General features: G+C 42.7%; 2 protein-coding genes across 2 annotated transcripts; one reads left to right on the forward strand and one right to left on the reverse strand.

Annotated features, from left to right (window-relative positions):
- Window positions 1-2,936: 2,936 nt before the first annotated feature.
- rprml (reprimo-like) lies at window positions 2,937-4,469 on the forward strand. Its single transcript, XM_068337408.1, has one exon. The coding sequence runs from the start codon at window positions 3,401-3,403 to the stop codon at window positions 3,734-3,736; it is 336 nt and encodes a 111-aa protein (XP_068193509.1). The 5' UTR covers window positions 2,937-3,400; the 3' UTR covers window positions 3,737-4,469.
- A 14,296-nt stretch (window positions 4,470-18,765) lies between these two features.
- On the reverse strand, window positions 18,766-20,260 carry tcap (titin-cap (telethonin)). The gene is made up of 2 exons (XM_068336917.1): window positions 19,970-20,260; window positions 18,766-19,844 (listed from the first exon to the last, which is right to left on the reverse strand). Exons 1-2 carry the CDS (start codon window positions 20,116-20,118, stop codon window positions 19,454-19,456), a joined length of 540 nt encoding a protein of 179 aa, XP_068193018.1. The 5' UTR covers window positions 20,119-20,260; the 3' UTR covers window positions 18,766-19,453.
- Between the last annotated feature and the right edge of the window lie 470 nt (window positions 20,261-20,730).

Below are 20,730 nucleotides of genomic sequence, written 5' to 3' on the forward strand. Positions count from 1 at the left end.
TTTTTTTTTTTTTTGTTGGCTGTGCGTTCGAACGCAGCAGCAGCAGCGGGAGTCTAACATCCCGCAGGGAGTCAAAGCAACGGAGTCGTTCTATCTCCTCAAAATAACTTTAATGACTGGTGATGGGGTTGATGCAGGGAGGGGAGGGGGGGGCACGCTGCTGTGTGTCCCTGCGATCTGTAACTGTGCGTAATTAATGACTGTATTTACCTCTGCGGTGGATTCAAACACGGGCATCACCTCTCCTGTGTGGCCTTTGTGACACCTGCTCCATTAGGACCCGGATCCTCCTCCTTCAGCGCGCACTGCGCTCACCTCAGGGTTCCCTGCCGCGTTTTTTACGCACCGTAAACGACAAAATGCGCACGCCGAAGCAGAAATCTCTTAATTGAAAGGTGAGTCTGCGCCCTCGGGATGAGGAGGGCGTGTCCGCTTTTAAAGAGTCCGGACTGTGACGTCACCATAAACACACAAAAAAAACCGACAGGGAGGAGGGACATGGGTGTGGTCAAACGCCACCTGCTTGTTGCTAAGGATGTCTTCACTTGGTTTTGGCGTTGCTAGGCTGCCAATTCCCTCAAGTTAAATGGAAACGTTCCTCCCTCCCCACCCCACCCTCCGCCGCCCTCTCCTCCGTCCATTCACCTCACCCCACCCCCCCACCCCTCCTTCTCCTCTAAACTAAAATAACTTCACCAACCATCTGTCACTGGGCTCTCAGGTTTACTGTTGCTTAGGAACAAGTCAGGCACCAACATGGGTGTCTATATGCATCCTCATATGAATATATCTTCATAAAAAGTGAGACAATAACCACGACTTCGGTGCGTATCCAAGACATCCACGACATCCAACCCCCACCCCCCCCCACCCCGTGTCTGACGCGTAAAATCAGCAACAGGTTCTAGATCGTGAGGCGTTCAGGGAGCAGAACTTCAATGAGAAGATTCCATAAGAATGTAATAATACTTCAAAAATACAACGCGCATGCCGACTTTGCGCAAAGTTCTTCTCATTTGTAAATTCTTTTCAGGTTTTTGCAGATTAAAGCCTCAGCAGAGGGTTTACACATCGACAGAGACGCACACGCTGCTTTTCCACGGTCACGCCACAACAAGCAGCATTGATTTACTCGCTGATGATGACTTTGCACCGGATCCGACGACTAATGAGATTATTTGATCTCATTGTACATAAACATTCCTTCTTGCGCCACTGGTGATTCATCTGAAAGTCGGCCCCCTTCCCTCGTGGAATGTATTCACTGTAGATGGAGCTAATCGCTGTTTGGACACATGCTTGTTAATCAGGGGGTGAAAGCTGCTTACTTAGAGATCAGGAGCTTCCCAAATTGAATTCCGTGGCCTTTGTTTTTAGACAAACAGCAGATTAATTTGACAGGACTGTCAGGAACTACTACTGATTTCATGTTGAACATGATAACCGAGGCGCTGGGAAAGATTTCTCACTTCTTCTTTTTTTTTTTTTTTTAAATTTAAAAAAAAAAAAAGGAACATCTGCGCATGTTTATAGCTGATGTCATTAAACCCTGTTGATCTCCTTCCATAAAAACCTCCACACACGTTTCGTAAATTTTAAATTTTAGACCCCATAATATTGACGGACATTCTATCTGTCGGTGTGTTTTCTTGCTACAAAAAAAAACTCTCTTTCAAACACATCAAGAAACAATCTGCGTCGGTTTTTCCAGTGCATTTTTTGTGAAAAAGGGAATAATTTTTCAACTTTTAATAGTTTACCAGGTAAATTATATAAAAACAATGATAAGATCCAACTTTAAATGACGAGTAGAATTTAGATTGAAGACCAATGAATCACGACATCCACAGACGGAAAGGTTTTAAAACTTATTCCGACTTTTTCAAGGATTATCGATCAGATATGAGTTTGATGACGATAAATATCGTCATACACCCCCCCCCCCCATACACACGCACACACAGACACTGTGCTGCATCTTGTTCGTACAGTATTGACCTCATGAAAGTCCACATTATGGATGTGGAATATGCTGTGTGAAGGGAGGGGTTGAGCTCATTAGCTCCCGATGGAAGATAAAACTTCTATAATTGCGATGAGAATCAATCAATCCTAAACTTCATTTGCGATGAACATAAATACCACCTCCACGAATTTGAATAACACGTTCTAATAAAATAAAATAAAAAACCGTGAGAGAACTGACTCCTGTTGGGGGACGGGGGGGGGGTTCATTGGCGCAGCAGTGAATATTGATATTCACCTCGGTTCAATGATCGTTTATTAATTTGTCTTCATTTCTGAGTAAAAGCTTGCCGCTCCCTCTGCTGCATCTCTGGAGGCCTCTAAGTAATAGTGACAGATTCCATCTGGAACAGGCATCAAACTCTAAAAATACCTCACAAGGTGGTGGATTTAAATCTGGATGTCACTTTGATTTTTAATAAACCAAACATTTCCAGGTCCTACGTGATGTTTTCAACGTACCGGGAGAAATTAATGAATGTCTGAATCAATAACGGGAGAGGTTTCCTGCTGATAAATGATGTTGTATTAAAGTGGATGCTGTGAGCATCCCCGGGTTTGTGAGTAGTTTTCTCACTTCCTGCTTGAAAACCAAGTCTGGATGAGAAGAAAATGAAGTCCTGCTGGTTTGAAACACACTTGTTTAAGGAGGTTTTTTTTTTTTAGGAAACCTTTGCTTCTCAATGAATGATGAATAGAAAAATCTAATCTGATTGAATTATGAATCCATGTTAACTCCAAACCTCCCTTTCCTCCTGTGGAAACAATTCTTAGAAAAAAAACCTTAGAGGATTTAATGAAAAAGAAGTTTGAATCACAGATTAAAATTCATTTAATTTAAAAAAAAAAAAAAGCTTTAATCTTTTTTTTCGGTCATCAAAGGAGCAGCGTGTTCTCTGAGGTCTGACTGCGCCACCTCCCCCGGTGTGGGGTGGTGGTGGTGGTGGTGGTGGTGGTGTGGTCCACGGGGAACTCATCATCACTTTATAACGCACCAGAGACTTGGCACAAAAGGAACAGCTCGCGGAGAGCTTCTCTTATTTCACCGAACAGAAGCGCGTTTGCCACCTTTTCTCGCTCCTTTGGAGAGACCAGCTGTGAGTCGGGAGAACGCGGACTCTTTTAAGTTCAGCAAAACTTAACTGACTGCGCCAGAACCGACGCGTTTTCTTCAGCGCAATTTATCCGGTGATGTGGACTCGGATGTGCGCATTACGCGATGTTTGCTTCTAGATCTGGACTTTGAAAAAATAATATTTTTTTTTTAGAACAGTCACATGACGCAAACTGTTGCTTGGAGTCCAGATTTTGTGGTGACACTCTGCCCCTGCCAAGAGGAGTCGTTCGTCTGTTTGCGCGTTACCCGCAAGGAAGCATGAACGTCTCCTTCTTCGACGCGACCAGGGACGCGCTGTTTAACGGGAGTCACACCCTGGCCGGGACTCTCGCCACATATTCCGGCAACGACACCGACAACGTGGTGACCGGTGACGGCGGAGGCTCCCTGGTGTTGGCACAAGACGAGCGCAAACTCTTCATCATGCGCGTAGTTCAGATCGCCGTGCTGTGCGTGTTGTCGCTCACCGTCATGTTCGGTATATTTTTCCTTGGGTGCAACTTGATGATTAAGTCGGAGAGCATGATCAACTTCCTGGTGAAGGACCGGAGACCCTCCAAAGACGTAGAGACGGTGATGATTGGGCTCAGCTAGGAGGATGGAGAGTTTGGCGTCGTGGAGAACTGGAGCGGAGATCCGCCACGAGGATCCGGTGCGCGTTTCCCACCGCAGGTCCAGATCTGCTTCTGCATGTCCTCCTTAAAGACGCGCCCTGCGTGCCGTAAGGGAACATATGCAAAACTTCACACTTCCTTCCGAAAAACGACTACAGGAAAGTAGTTAAGCGACCAACGTTTGTGCGTAAAGTTTGTGCGTAAATCACGGGTAATCGTTTACAAGTGGCCGATTTATTCAATCTTTAGAGTGATTTTAATGTTGCCAAAATTGAACAAAATGTTTACAAGTTGTTACCTCATTTTTATTGGGTTCTTTTCCTTCTTTTATTTTTTGTAAAATTGAAATGATTGCCGGTGAATGTTTTTAAAATCTGTCAAACAGCATGATTGTGACTTCTTCTATAGTTCCACGTCTGCCAGTGTACAATGTGGACGTGGTGGACATGTGGGTATTCTCTATATAAAGTATTTTTCTTGGTCTCGTTTTGTAAATCAACTTTAAACGATGAAATCTTGCACGTTTTTTCAACGAACTCCGTCACAGCTTTATTGGTTGGTCGTGGTCCTGTTTGGCATGCTCGCTAATCGATCTGTAAAAGTGATTTTTTGGAACCGTTTTGCACTTTTGAAATCACAAAATGCTGCATGATTCATTTTTGTACCAAAAAAAACCCCCCAACCACTTGAAATTGCTCCATGCAATTAAAACACTGAAGTGACCATAGTCAGCTTTGTCATCATTTATCATTTCAACATGACTGTGCATCTAAATGAGTTTCTTCATGGATTCCCTTCAAATTGATGATGTTTTCTCATATAAAATCCTCCCACTGTCACATTTAAATATCCAAAATGTATCATTTATATGCAAATTTCCAGCAAACATTTTAATCTTTGCATCTTGAACTCCATCAACGTTCTGATTCATTTCCTCCATCACACTCACCCTGACGCAATCATCAGTAGAGCGGAAAAATAAAGCTTTAAAAGCGTTAAAACACACTAAATATGACTTGAAAAGGATTTTGCATTCACAATTGCAGAAAAGTAAAGTCTGTTTGGTATAGTTTGACACAAAGATATCAGGGCGCTTGAATGACTCTTAGTATTAAAGTCTATATAAAGTCTTCACAGTTTAGAGTCCTCTGCTCAGAGGTGACGAGAGGTCAGACGAGAGGCCGAGCCCAGGTCGGCTCCACGGTATTTAACCTGATGTATCTGGAGAACATTCAGTCAGTTATGGAACAGACCACTTCACTTCCCAGCAGCCCGTGCATCTCTAGAGCTTTCCAAGACATTTGAGTTCTCTTGTACTTCAGACTGTGTGTAAAAGGCAGCATAAATCCAATTGAGCTGACAGGAAGCGAACCTATAATACCTCGACGTGGACATCCCGCTGTCACGGTGCTTTATGATACCTTTACCTTCCTGTGCCCTTTAGTGTTTGGGTGTATATTCTAGGTGTCAGCTGCTGCAGTCGGTTTAAACTTTATTTCAGAATCACAAATGATCCCAAATAAGGAATAAAAACAAACATGCTCTTCATCCGAATCGCAATTCCAATTCAATTTCTCTTCACTTTCTGCCTCTACCTCATCTTCCTCCTCTCCTCTCTCATATGCCCCACTCAGACACAGTGTTCTCATTATTATTTCAGTACTTGTTAGGAGAGCTGGGGCAGATGAATCCATACAAACACACCCATGCATTAACGCGAGTGCGACGCCGTGCACTCGATGGACAGTGGCGTGCAACCGACCGGTGAATTCTGGAGCCGACCAACGGCATCCCAGAAAAACAACATGAATAAATGAACCGTGTTTGACAATTAGACTTTAATGACCGATCTCAGACACAACAGGCAACATGCATGCATTAGGAAAAAGTATTTAAACATGCAGACATGGCATCTGCTGGAAGAGAGTGTGCACGTGTGTTGTTTTTAGTTTTAGCATCCCAAAGAGAAGCTAATACAAAAGCAGAAAAGATGGTTTCTGCTTTTAAAGACAGACTAGATTCTCAAATATACGCAACTTTACATTTAGGAGAGGTAAAAATTAAGGTTATCTCTGCAGTAAATGCATCTTAGAAAAGAGAACTACTCAAACACTCTTAGTAGACCTGGTGCTGAGCTAATTTAGGCTCCAAGTTAAGCAACTAAATCAGAGCGCAGTAAGAATCACATTAGAAGAACGGATTACATCATCAGGCAGAGCCAGAAGAATCAGATTAAGAGATCTGGTTCTAAATGTTGTCATAAACTGACACTGACAACAACTGAAGATTTCATCTCAATGGTGCCCGTAGACATAGCAGTTAGCATTGCTATCTAGCATAGCAGCGGCTACATCATTAGAGAAAATAAGAGCAATCAAAGTTGAAATGAAAAATAAATGTGACAACAAACGACTTGGATCTTGAAAGTGAAACAAGAAACCAGCTGTAATCTGCAGTCTCTATTTTAAACTGTAATAAATCAACTGGAGGAGACTGCTCTGAGTATCTGTGATAAATCCATGTCTGTGAGCGAAAATGTTGATTGAACTGAATGAAAAATTAAACATCACGATCAAATAAATCCTCGGAGGCGTCTGCGAGATGAAGTCGTCGAGCGCTCGTCTCCTCAGACGCTTCACTTTGAGACTTTTTGTCTCTTCCTTACACAAAACTCTTTTCTATGGTCTTGGCTGTGAGTCAGTCACAGTGACTCATTGTTTCAGCCAACATCCACTTAGGGTTTTTAATCTTCTAACCGTGGAGGCATCATGAATCACCCACTACTATTGAGCATATGCTAAAGACCTAGCGCGGAGCGCCGTCCAAATGTCCGCGGCAGATTGCGAGCGCATGAATCTTCTTCTCACCTACAGGATGATGTGTGATGATTATTTTGAGAGGGTCGGGCTTTACAAGTCATCAACACGATGAGTCAGACTACGCCAGCGACGGCTGGGGTGTAGTTAATTATAATACGAGCGTAAAAAATCATATTAATGAGCTAATGTTGCAGCGGCGGCTCAAAAACAACACGACAACACGCTGACCCCTCACCCCAATTAACACGTGAGCCGTTGAGCTGGATCGGTGTTTTTCAGGCCTTCTTCTGATTTCGTTATTGGGGGCATTTTCTTGTCAAGCGTCAACACTGACCTTTTAGACCAGGAAATAATGAACCAAGCTCCGGTTTTGGATTCTATACAGAAATAATGGTGATTAAACCATCTGCGAAGTTCAGGGTTTAACTAATAATAATAATAATAATAACTCTCTTCAGATTGGGTTACAAGGGAAATAAAGGATATAGAAAAATGTGGTTTTCTTTGATTTTCATGGGAAACAAATTTTGACTGGAGGCTAAAATATACAAAAGATGTGTTTCACAGATCCCATAAGGATGTTGTGGCCTCTTCCTGCCCTGTTCAATCTGCCTCTAACGGGATGTGTCGCATTGCAATAACAGTACCGTACACGGAATGATGTTGAGGGATGGAAACTGTGTGTCACATCTCACACCGACGAGAGGATGTAAACATTTTTCTTGCTCTCCATTGGTTTGTCATGCACACACACACATGCAAACACACACATGCGCGTGCACGCTAACGCAGTGGTGTGATTTTTAGCAATCGTTTCAAACGGCATCACCATGAAGTGGAATCACAGCACGTATTTTAAACCGGCCGTAAAAGTCGTTCCACAAATGTCTCCCCGTTATTCTTCTCCCTCGCCTTCCCTCGCTGGCTGGAGAACGTTCAAACCAGAGGAATTTCCAAAACACACAGAGTAAACCCACAGGCATCCACACACACATGCACACAAACAACACACACACACACATGCACACACACGTCTTTCTTCCGCAGGCGATTTTGTGCTCCAGGAAACCAGAAATCCTTTCACTCAAAATCAAGAAAGTCTAAAAAAAAAAAAGATCATCAAGATGTAAACTAACAATACAACAGAAAAAAATCTCCATTCCCCCAGATGGAAAGTTGGCAGTGGCGTGCACACACACACACACACACACACACACACACACACACACACACACACACACACACACACACACACACAACTTCATTAACACACACAAAAGGACATGCCAGCATCATATCACACTCATAAACCATTGTGACCGTGATTTGCCAACGTGTCTGATTCCAGAACAACTCGACGCTGTCATCCACAGCCAGGGAATGTTCAGGTTTTCCATGATGGGATGTGTCAGGGCTTTTTTTCCCCACGCGGTGCTGAACTCCACCTGCCAGTGAGTCGGCGTGTTCTCCCTCCAGCGGCTCTGTCGCAAGCCTCTTCTGATGCTTTCTGTCAGCCGGCGCTGTCAAGAACGGATCCGTCTCAGCAAACGCAAACCAGGAACTGTCCCTGAATTCATCGGCAGCTGGTTTTACTGGTGTAATGAAGTGGAATGAGACGGGAAGGCCTCGATAGCGAGGGGATGAAAGGAAGGGGACGGCCCTTAATTAATGATCTATCTTATTGATTTTTCCTTATAGGTGGACTTTTACGTAAAACTAAATATGCAAATTCGTGTGTAGAATTTGATTTTAGTGCTATTATGTGGAGAACAGATGAACTTTTGCTGTAAATTTAAACAGCAGAGAGACAAGTAGAGCTAGTGCCATCTTTACCACAGGTGAATCCAAAACTTGACTCCAACTTTTATACATCTGGATGAGTCTGCGACATGTTCTCGCCCCTTTGCCCGAGCTCTTATTGAAGGAATCATAAACTATTCCAAACTGAATTATGAAAACCGAAGGAAAGTTTTAGATTACATCTCAAAGACTAAATCTAATTCTCATGAGGGATGACTATCCGTCTCTCTCAATCCGTTTTACGCATTTGAACCAGGGATCTCGTCCAGGTCAGGCAGGCATCTGGATACCCGGGCAGAGTGTGGAGACAGCTCGGGGTAGGGATGTCAAATCAAAAACTGAAGAAGGGGAGCTCCTGGCAGAGGATTTGTCTGATTAAGTCGACCCTGGAGAAAAGGGAGCTGAAAACACAATGACACCGGCTTAGCTGCCTCAGACAGAGGCAATCATCACGGGACTAATCAAGCCTTCACCAAAACAAAAAAAGCAAACATCCGACAGGATGGGGGAGGTTTATTCTATCTGAAGCGAGTTGCATTGATATGCTTATCTCTAAAGACTCCATGTTGTGCGTCTCGGCCCATTGATTTCCACTGAAATCGCTCGCGTTGACCATAAAGCCGGCCGCATTGTACTGCAGCGTTTGGTACGAACCCTTCCCTTCGCCCACGTCGCTTACATTCACATTATTACACACTAATAAGTCGGAGTCTGCATGGAGATGTGTTAATTGGTTAGTTGGTGGTAGGTGCTGTGTGCTTGCCCACAGCCGCAGGAGAAGGAGGTGGTGGTGGTGATGGGGGGGGGGTGTCTGTCAGTCATCCCTACTCCTTGGGGGGAGAAGAGGAAAAGAGTGAGAGGAGATATATTCAAAGTCTTATCTCTCATGGCTTCTCCTGCATGTCAGACAGCAGAGGGAACGTTCGCCCCTCTCCGGCCGGTACTTCACTCCCAGTTGGGTTGTGTCACGTCACGCCCGAGCTCCCTTCCTCCCCGCTTATCATCTCTTTTCATCTCCTCCCCCCTTTTTTCAACCCCTGTTGCAGGAACACCGGCACCAGCTGGAGGAGGAGAAGTTTTAACTTCCTCCAGAAGGGTCGAGGTGACACTGATGACTCCGGATGAGGAAGAGCCGAGCCTCTCCGGTCCTTCTAAGGAGAGATTTACTAATCGTCTGCCTGGGGGATCGATTTTTTTAAGAATTACAGCACAGCCGGAAACTTATTATCGACGCACACACACACACACACACACATACACACACACACACTGCAGGCCAGCGTGTGTGTGTGTGGGTGTGTGTGTGCCGTTCTCATAGCTTTACGATTGAGCAAAAAGGATTTCACTCGGTAATAATATTTGTTTAAACAAACCCAAGAACGCCACGCACGCACGCACGCTCACGCACACACACACACACACACACATCCATACGTGAATGTGAACACGCACTACCACTACATAAGGGCTGCAGGGTGGTGTTGCCATAGGAACGGGAGAAAGGTAATGGCCATGTTCTTGAGCTGATGCCGCAGGGGGTGAGGGGCAAAAGAGTTGTGTGTGTGTGTGTGTGTGTGTGTGTGTGTGTGTGTGTGTGTGTGTGTGTGTGTGTGTGTGTGTGTGTGTGTGTGTGTGTGTGTGTGTGTGTGTGTGTGTGTGTGTGTGTGGAGGGGCAGTGAATCATAGTCATGGACTAATGATGAGAACTTTAATATCATATCTGCCATCTTTCTGTCACCATCCATCGACCGACAGCGGCGACGACTCCCCAGAACGGCAGCTCCCCGTTGGGATAATAAACACAATACACACAACAGCATCGCCACGCTGTTTGTTTTTAATGCTTTCCCGCTAATGCGTTGATGCTGTTTGTTTGGATGCAAAGGAAACCACTGGGCCATCTACCGCCATGGGGTATGAATAAATGATCCCAAATGCATTGAGGTAGTCTTTAGCCAATAGGCTGTGTGTGTGTGTGTGTGTGTGTGTGTGTGTGTGTGTGTGTGTGTGTGTGTGTGTGTGTGTGTGTGTGTGCATTAAATATTACAGAGAAGCGCAAATAATTTAATCATACCTTTAGCATTCAGCCCCCTATAGGGAGCTGCTTAAGTGTCAGCAAGTTCCAGGGTCGCAGTCACATTGGATATGTTTGATAAATGCAGATGTAGATGTTCTAAGAATAACTCTGAGTGAGTTTGGGTCTCTACTTCATTTTAAAGGTTGGGTAATACTTCTTTTTTATTTCTTATATACATTCATGCATATAAAAATACATGAAAAACATGTTTAAGCAGGGATTTTGGGGACTCGTACTTGTTTCACTTGATATTTCAAAGGAAATTGAAGGCATCGGGAGGTTATGTGAGTTTATTTGGAAACTACTACATGTTATTAATGAGATTTATTCTTCTAAATTGTTTCCTTAATCTGTGTCCATGTCTCAAATGTAATAGAACTAGCTGACCCTTTGCACGTCGTCCTCAAATTGCCAAAATAATACACCTGATAAATTAAAGAGCAACGTCTCGCTCCAGAAATGATGACCCGGTTACTCAGATAAGAGTTTGATGCAACCCCCGGACCTCCTGCTGACCCGTGTCAGATCACGTTTCACCGGCTGCATCACCGGACAGATGGAGGGATGCATGTTGTCATAAGCAAGCTAACGTTACAGCTCATCTTACTGTGGGCCACGAGTGTGAGCGGAGACACCATTCCATTCAATGAGCTAGAAAGAAAATAGTTGTTCAAACTCAAATTAAATAACTTTAGACGCATAAATTGCAGCATAGAGACGAATTGTCCCTTTAATAGTTAGGATGCATTGCTAGAGCTACAATAGCTACAGTTTGAAACAACTGATTAACTATAATGTTTATGTGACAACAGCAACAATAAGGATCCAGTAATTATAAAGAATGTCTAAATAACGACTGGTTTTGGACTCCTTCACTCTACAATTGGCTTAAAGATACAGACTTCGAACGCAGAACCTTCCCCTAGTGCAGGATTTTATTGAGCGTTATTGCTAATTGGTGTTGAATAAAAGTTCCGAACAACTCTACTTGCCGTTTGCATCCTCACATATGAAATAATAATTGGTTTTAGATGCAATTAAAGTTGTTTTACATCACATAAGAGAAATGTGGGAGATAATACTTCAGACACTTTTGCTAGTGTCTGAGTTTGATGTCTGTTTTCTGTTTTTTTCCCCCCTGTGTTCCCATAAAAGTGCTATTTCTGAGTATAGCTGATGTGAGATGCGTGGGCTGCTTTGGACAAGAGGATGAGAATTATCTTTAGGCCGCTCTGCCAATTAAAGCTCGCTTAATCATCTCTCGGTTGGTCATCACCTGCTGCTGCGGTTGTTCCAATCTCCCCCCGTCCTCCTGCGTCTCCCCTCCTTCCTCCTGATGCCTCCTTTTGTGTCACTTTACCGCCACGATAACAGGGTGCCTTTAAAATTAGAGCCAATCCACCCAGATTACAGAGTTTTAATTACAGAGCTGGAGATGCGACGGGGGAGTAGAGGACCCCCACACTGACAGTAAGTGGGGAGGGTTGAGGAGGGGAGGAGAGCTGGAAGCATGAGGGGTACAGTGAATGTAAACTACATGCTAATTAATGTGTCTGCCATAGCGAAGCGCGGCCCATAACCGTTTATTATAATTGCGTTGCCGGCTTGTTGTATTAATTCTGAGCTCAGTAGAAATCACCTTTGGGGAGACTGGGGACAGTTTAGCTTGACGTATCATTCACCACAGGGATGAATATCGTAATACAAAAATTCCTCAAGTGTTTCATGTCAACCTGAATGAAAGACTAACAAGTAATTACAAAGGTTCAGTTATTTATAGAAAGTATAAACTAGACTAGTGGTTTAACGGGAACATAAATTGTCTTTTTCTTCTTTCATTATAAAGAGAATAGGACAAATCAGTTGGAAACAGATTATGTTCTGACATTGGTAAGTTGTTTTTTTTTTAAATAGCACATTATATATTAAAATGTATGTTAATGCATTCATTTGTATTAATACACCAGAAATTATTATAACTTCTTTTTAAATACACACATTTAAACTAAAATTTCCTTTTGGGCAATTTCAATTTATTTGAAATTTATATAATAATTATATATAATTATTAATATAATTATTATATATATAATTATAATTTATATGAAATATTTTATATGAAATATAATTATTATATATAATTATATATAATTTATATGAAATATTTCAATTTCAAATTTTAGCAATTTTAGCAATTTTTAGCAATTTCCTCCGGGATTAATAAAGTATATCTATCTATCTATCTATCTATCTAAAGGTTTTCAACTTTTAGGATCAACAGGTGCAGTGCGCAGCTTCACCACCACAAATAAAGGGGGCAGTGTTCGTAAAGTTCAGTCAAGGCACAGCAAACTTAGAAACAAAGAAGAAGAAAAGTGACGAAATTACATGTAAAACACCTGAAAAATTCGCCTTTATGCACCTTTTGTCGCGTTGTAATTACGAATAACACAACGACAGCCCTCACCGTGTTATCGTGCTGTTGTTAATGAATCTCTTGACGCTTTTTCCTGCCACAGTGTTTGATAGGAAGGTAATCGTTTTGGCACCTGTGCCGAGCATAAACGATGTCTCTGTTAGCGGATGTAGCTCCATCCGGTGGAATGACGTCATCAACGCGTCCGACATAAAATACATATCAGACGAACTCAAATGTCTGCGTTAAATAAATAAATAAATAAATAAATAAATAAATAAATAAATAAATAAATAAATAAATACATAAATAAGCTCATGTTGTTGGTCGCAACAATAGTAAAATAACTATCTCTACACGTCTTCATGAAAAAGTTAAACACATTTAACTCTTAAATAGTGAGTTTTCGCTGCTTCTACATTTGTGTCACACTAAAAGTCTTCCCCTTGAAACACGTAATAGTTAATCCGAAAACTGAGGAGTTGAAAATTTTGTGTAAAAAATTGGAGTATTAAAAGCATCTAAATAAAGAAAAAAAAAGTGCACTAAATATAACGTTGCTAACATTAGAATTACTAACTGCAGTTGGATCAGTTCACCAAAAATAACAATTTGTGTAAATTTGCCGCCAGCAAATATCATTATCGCATTAACATCACCGTCGGCATACATCTCCACTAATTAAATCCATTATCTATTTAATTAATGCAAACAATTATGTCTGTGTAAGTGTGTGCACTGGGTGTGTGTTGTCTTTTGATGGTGTACTGATAATATCTGGACAGATTTCTCATTTTAATTTTTAAAGGAGAAATTTGATTTTTTTTTTTTTTTTTTGGATAACCATCATAAAAAATAAAAATAAAAACTGCAGTAATTACATCCAGAGTGAGTCACTGTCGTAAAATAGTAAAACATAAAAAGTGCAGAGTGGGTGGATGGTTTTATAGCTTCTCGAATACACTTTTGTTTCTTGGAGTTACCACCTGTTCTTCTTTGGCTTCCAAAGTGAGCTTAATTACACAAAAAGCCTGTGTATTGTAGGTCAGTGGAGTGATCACCGACGCTGGGTGTGTGTATGTGTTGTGTGGGTGTTTATGTGTGTGTGTGTTGTTTCAGTTTTGGCACCTTGGCAACCTGCTTTTTTGTGCCTCTGCATTTTAGCAAGCAGGTTGCAATTACACTGAGTATCTTGCAAATTATATCAGCTGAAAGTCTCACATATGGCGTGGACAGAAGATATTTACTCACACTTCCAGCCTGGTGATCCACATGCTTTTCAGATTCCCTGTAAGTGTGATTTTATTTTAACTCATCGTTTATAGTCGGTGTCAGTTAAAACACTTTATCCTGGCAACAACCAACCTGCTGCTTTCTGTTTACCTGAAACAGAAGAGCTGCTCATGTCATCGCATAATCATTTACTGCATGAGAGGAACTGATGTTTTCAATATTCCCCACATTTGGAAAGATAATTATTACATTTTTCTTTCCTGTGCAATAGAGTTTCACCTCCTGTATGGAAGGATATTGGACTTTTTCTTTCCTCAGCCGATGCGCCTCCAGGCAGAGAGCCTCATTACAGTCTCTTCTCTCCTGCCCAGCGTCTCCAGCAGCCCCTTCGCTGTCCTGCAGCAGCTCCCAGTGACCATGATGCCTCCTGGCTCCGCAGCCTCCATTAGCCCTGATGGTCATGTCAAGGAGGGTGAGACAGACTGTCACCACATACAAACTAAGTCTCAAGATTTCACATTCTCATCTGTTCTTGCCTGTCTGTTGCTTTACCAGGTTCCTAGGAAGCACTCAGATATATTATTTATGGTCTGCTCTTGCGTTTGAAAATTGCATAAAATGTGTGTGCATGAGTCCGAGTCAGGGTGTGTATGAAATTCACATCCGTAAGCTAGGGCAGGTTTTTCTCAGCCCTGTTTAAATCCTCGAAAAGCATCATAACTCTAACCCTAAATAGTCTTTTAGAGTTTGGAGAAACAGAATCGCTGCTTTGGTCCAGCTGCTGTTTGCTCTGATTAGAAGGTCTTCATTTTTATCTTTAGTTTAGTAAATCTTTAGTTTAGATTCATAGTTAAGGCCTTTTTAACATTAAAAAAAGGAGTGACGCGATCAACAGAATGTCAAAAACCATTTTCACACAGAGATTCAGGAATATCTCAGTAATGAAGACGTCATCTGTATTTATCTGGTGACATAGAACCTCTCCAGTCTTGGATTCTTTGCAAGCAGCATCAAATCTGGCAAAGCCAATCTTTAACCCCCCTTTCACTTCATCCTCTTTTCAGGTGCGGAAGGAACTCAGAAGTTGTGCCACTCCTGGTCTTTTTCTCTTCTTTTTAGAGTTGGATACCAACTGCAACAATTTTCGCAATTTTTATCAATTGCGAAAATGTCATCATGATGTCACCACCCCATCCTGCCCTCCCACCCACTTTAGTCTGAGCAGATACATCTGCAGACGACGATAGTAAAAAGTACAGCAGACAACAAGCGGAGGTTAATTTGAAGCTACTTCAAAATGTTTTATGATGCTGTCATTTACTCAGCAGCACCATTAGTTTTATCTTTATGGAGCCGGTGAAAGATAAAACCTAGAGTTTGACCCTGAAAATGATCTTTAACTTGGAACAAATGTGGCTGAAATCATGTAAAGGATGGGTAAATATTGCACGTGAGATGGATAAAAGCCCTGCTAATCTATTCCCATCGCATCAGACGCTCTTTGTATGAACAGACTTCCATTAGTTGACATTATCACTGTATTATTTATAAAACTGACTCCTTCCAGATGGTGAAATATCACAAAGTCTGTAAAATTACTGAAAGTTGCATCATGGATCCTAACAAACTGATATCCTTCAACTGCTAATTATTCACCACAGTAACAAAAATTATTTACTAAACTGAGGAACATTTATAAAAATGGTCTTTAAATGATGGAGGATTTAGAGAAACTTCCTCAGACTTTACTCAATCTTTCTCATAAATGATTATTTACTGTGCTGGGAAGGAAGTAAATAATTTAGTGAGGTGAGTCAGAGCCAAACAAATATTGACTGACGGGGAGAGAAAGTTTGACACGTCACTTTCAGCGCCTCGGTTTGATGCAATGTGGGTCACGTGGAGGGAAGAGGATGGAGAAGCTGGGTGTTAAATGTTACCAAAGCATCTTAGGAGGTGGGCGTGTGTGTCCACGGGTGGGATGTCCTCAATATGCAGTTTGATGGAGTTAAAAAGACATTAAACTAATCAAATTTTATATAGGTGTTGTAGCTTTAATTTTCACTATTTGTAGCAAGCAAGAGATTTTCTGTACAGAAGCTCCACTGACTCAGACAGATTCAAGCATTCTCTAAGGAAAACAGGATTTTTCTTTTCCTATAATGAAGTTATAACTTTTCAGCAGGTCAAATATTTCTCCAGAATAGGCAACAAATGTTTGAAAAGTTTGAATACGTAAGTACGATTCAAGTTGAGGTTTCTTCAACCATCGTGACGACACTTTTACTGCCATGGAGGATTTTTAAGAAGCATTTTGAGGTGGCAAAGGAAGAAACGCATCGTTTCTTCCCGGCTGTCGTTGGGAAAAACTTGGGGATACTTTTTTATAGTAACTGTCAACACTGGTAGAATAGTAGAAATGAAAGCTGGAGAAAGAAGCATCGTATAAATAGGCTTGAAAATCAGCCGAACCAAGCTCGCCTCTCTCAAAACGCACAGAATGAAATGTGAGTGCAAACACAGACTCCTTTATTGCTCTGCTCAAATTGCTTCCCTCAAGAAAAAAAGGACTGATAAAAAAAAATCTCTACAGTAGATTTAGGAATAAAAACTCTGGATCCACATTCGTTTTATTAAATTTTGATTAAATTCTTATGCCATTGCATTTTTTATTAGAACTCTCTTTCATTTATCCCAGGTAGTTAAGAACATCCAGGACATAAACTAAGGATGTCTATTTTTCTGTCTTGTGTGATGAGGCCTGCTGTCTTCTTCTCCTCCTCCTCCTCCTCCTCCTCCAAACACAACTGGGACACCTGGAGCCGACGTCACACCCTCAGCAGGGAAAACCGACCGCACGCCAGCGCCCACTCAACGCTTGATTAACGCCGTCCAACCCGTGATGTCACAGGTGCCTCAGAAACAGGTCGACAGGAGAGCTGACGGCGGCAAGCTTCACAGTGATTATGATGATGGGCGAACTGATTGGAGGTGCTGCTAATGATTACAGGCCTGCTGATCATGAATGGGATGAGCTCATCAGACGCTTTACACTCATGTGAAGCCTCATCTTTTATTGTTGTTTTTGTCTCTGAGAAGAACAGAATCGCTGACGCCACGCTCAATAAATATGTCAATGGAACCAAAAACTATCTAGATTTGATTTAACTCTTTTAAATACAAAAAATCTTTTGTTTTATAATTCAAACTGATGTCCATTACAATAAATGAAACAACAGCACTTGTAGTTTCCTCAACTTGTATTACCCGGGTTGTCCAGTAGGGGGCGGAAGCACATGTTAAATGGGACAGCAAAAAAGACGCACGCTGTCCTGGATACTGTTTGTGCATATTGTGTGCCCAGGACATTTGTCACTCAGCGACTGTATGTACTCTGGTGGTGACGTAGGTCGTTTTTTACCACATAGCAAGAGTGTGACGACGCCGTGAGACCGTGACCCCGTCCTTAAATATATGGCGTCGAGTGCTGAGGCCAAGAAGAGGCCCGGTTAGGCAATCCCTAAACATCACTACAATAAAGGGGAGGAAAAGTGCAAGAAGTCTATTTTTGCATGTGTTTAAATAACAAGTCGGGTGATGTAATATCCTGGATGTTGGGTTGAAAGTAGAGTCAGACTAATTTCTTATGGTTTTTTTATTGCCTCGCTTGCACAACACTAAGACAGGTCGAGTCTGCAAAATGATATAAAAGAGAACACAGAACAACGAGACAGCTGAGGCATAGGAAAGAATTTCAATTCCCTGTTTGTCCGTGACAACACATGCCATCTTGAATTCCCACATTCCTTGGCGTCCAATAAAAATAGTTCCAGGGTTCGTTTGGAGTTTGAAGACTGGATTGTCCCGTGAGCTTTTCAAACAGAGGGAGGGAAAGCAGCACCCTAAATCTTCCATAAAACTCCAGGATTAAAAGCTCAAATGGGAAGAACGTGCCGGCACGGCTGTCTTTCCACCATCTCCAGGGTGACGCCGGTGTTTACCCAGCTATTAATACCCCACTGCCATATCACGGCGGCACAGGTGAGACTGATGAGAATGGAACGATAGCTCCGAACAGGTTCAAAGGGACATCAGAAGACGGGATGAGATTAGCGACTCTTTGCTGATGGGAGAAGCAATAACTGTTAATTTAGTGGAGTGAATTGGTGATTTGTTGAGTAAATGAATGAGCGGAGGAGAGGAAGGGAACAGTGCGCTCCGTTGTGAGAGCAAAAAAAGAAATGGAACTTGAAATGAGGGATGTCATGTGGTGAAATGGAGATTGTTCAGGCGGTGTTGATCCAAATTTTGGGTGATAGATAGTCTGTTATTTCAACAGCCTGCCTGACAGATTTCCTCCAACAAGATCTTCTGTAGTTCTTTTTTCATTGCTTTCATTTCCATCTCTGAGTTTTGCGTCATAAATGAGTTTCAATTGTTATTCAGATCTGTTATCTCTTTGAAGCTTTGCTTTCAACTTAGCATTCGTCAAATTTATCCCATTTTGCATCTCATTTCATCCTATTCTCAAAATCGATCCAGATCATGATCCACCAACATTTAGCATGTTAGCTTCATTTGACTCACCAAAATCAGTTTCCACCAGTCTTTATAACAAATACATGTTCATGTTGCGTTTGAAAGAACACACTCAGACTGACACGTGTGGAGCAGCTCAGATTTTATTGGTACAAATAATAAATATCTCAGGAAATGTCATCAATACACACATTTCAAATCCATTTACACCACAGCGCATTCCCAGTTAAACCAGTATCCTCCATCGGATCATATATGTTTGGGAACTACAGATCTGATAATCCTCGTCTAAGAACAAGGTATTTGTTTTGTCCTCATTAGATCACACACATGTACACACACATTTACAGCTGCGGGGAGCATTCCATACTCTTGTCAGAGATCAGAGGTGGTCAAAGAGGCCCGGACCCCTCCCTTCCCTTTCGAACTATCGCTCTTTCTCACTTTCCTTCCGTAGTTTAACACCTTTCCCTTCCCTTTGCGTTTCGTTTGCCCATCTTCCATCATTGCACACACCTCTACCACCTATCCTGAGGAGTCCAATCGTCCGCGGGAACACCTTCGTTTGCCTTGGGGACGCCTTTGCGCCGCCATTTCTAATATAACTGACCACAAAATGCCAACGAGGACAAGGCGTGACATTTAGCTGGTGCTGTGCTCGTCAAGAAAACACAGGTCGTGCTAAAGATCTAGAGTATTTAGGGTTTCTCACTAAAGTCGTCACTGACAAACCTATGTACACCATGTCATGCTCTTCTCCTGACACAGCCTCCTTTCCCATCCTTCACCCACTTCCTCTTTTTTTCTTGCTCTTCACCCTCTCTGGGCCTCTTGGGACATAGAGCGACCCAGAACTTTGGGCGCTTTGGAGAATTCCATGAGGGTCGGCTTGACCGGGGGGAGGTCTCTGGTGATCTCGTCCACGGTTCTCTTGCTGGGACAGACTCCGTCCGGGGTGGGAAAGGGCTGCAGGTCCTCCTCGGTGTGCAGAGCCCCACGGCCGAACCTGACCCCCAGTTCTGCTGGTGTGAAGATGGGCAAGGGGAGTGTGTTTCTCTTCGGTAGCAGCTGGTGCTCCCTCACCCCTGTTTCCACCGTGCCTATTCTGACGACACCAGATGGGCAGGTTTGAGTCAGTGAACGGGCCTGCCACTGCCGAGACAGAGTCTCCCTACGGGAGGTGTCGTTCATGTTCATTGTCTGCCTGCAGAATGCACAGAAAGGTTCAAGTTAGACAGAAAACAAGCCATGCCAAAGAAACAAAGAAATAGAACCCAACCCAGAACTAGTGGTGACACTGAGGCCACCCTTTGCCTGTCCGGTCTTTACCTGTCCTCGGGTCGAGTCTTGAACCTGATGCTATGCCAGTCTGCGCTGTAGCTCTCCCTCTGAGCCTTGTTCTCCTCCCGAATGGTGCAGGACAGCTCGGCTCCCACCACAACGCCGTTATGCTTCTCCAGGACGGTACAGACCGACATCGTCGAAGTTGATCGGTAGTTGAGTATAAGAGTCTTCCGGCTCCTCGAGGTCTGGCGATGCTCCTCTTGATTGAACCTCTCTGCGGTCAAATAGGCGATGCTCCAGTCGGATGAGTCTATCTATCTCTCTCTGTCCGAGCTCTAGCCCGTCCCAGACTTTTATAGTTGTTCTGTTGCTATTTCTGATCCGTGTTGTCACTCGACAATCAGTGTGCGCTGACACCCGACGCCAAATGCTCCGTGTCTCATTCTCTGAGCGGCTCCGAGGAGGGGTTAAGGGCTAATTGGGCTGAAAATTCCCTGATTCTTAAATCGTGTCCCCAGTTACCTCAGAAATCTCTCAGCCAAACACTTTCCACTTCATCTGGGGAGGGGGGGGTTATATCATATGGCCTCTAGAGACTATACAGACATGTAGATGTAGGTCTGCTCAACAAAGAGGAATCTTAATAAGCTCTTGGTCTTGATGTATATTCATAACACGGATGCAGCAGGTTTTCACATTTAGGCATTGATGAATCGGCGGCCTGTTGATGGTGGACGTCAAGAGGACTTGATGGAGCATCTATTAATGTTTTTTTTACGCATCAAATACCATGATGGGGCGCAGCT

The sequence above is a fragment of the Antennarius striatus genome, chromosome 16 (genome assembly GCF_040054535.1).
Source record: "Antennarius striatus isolate MH-2024 chromosome 16, ASM4005453v1, whole genome shotgun sequence".
Classification (NCBI taxonomy): Eukaryota; Metazoa; Chordata; class Actinopteri; order Lophiiformes; family Antennariidae; genus Antennarius; species Antennarius striatus.

Excerpts from the sequence above, each read along its gene's own strand:
- rprml (XM_068337408.1), top strand. The coding sequence starts at position 3,401 with ATGAACGTCTCCTTCTTCGACGCGACCAGGGACGCGCTGTTTAACGGG.
- tcap (XM_068336917.1), bottom strand. The coding sequence starts at position 20,118 with ATGTCGGTCTGTACCGTCCTGGAGAAGCATAACGGCGTTGTGGTGGGA. Across the intron at positions 19,845-19,969 it reads AAGACTCGACCCGAGGACAG|GCAGACAATGAACATGAACG; the intron begins GTAAAGACCGGA and ends TGCATTCTGCAG.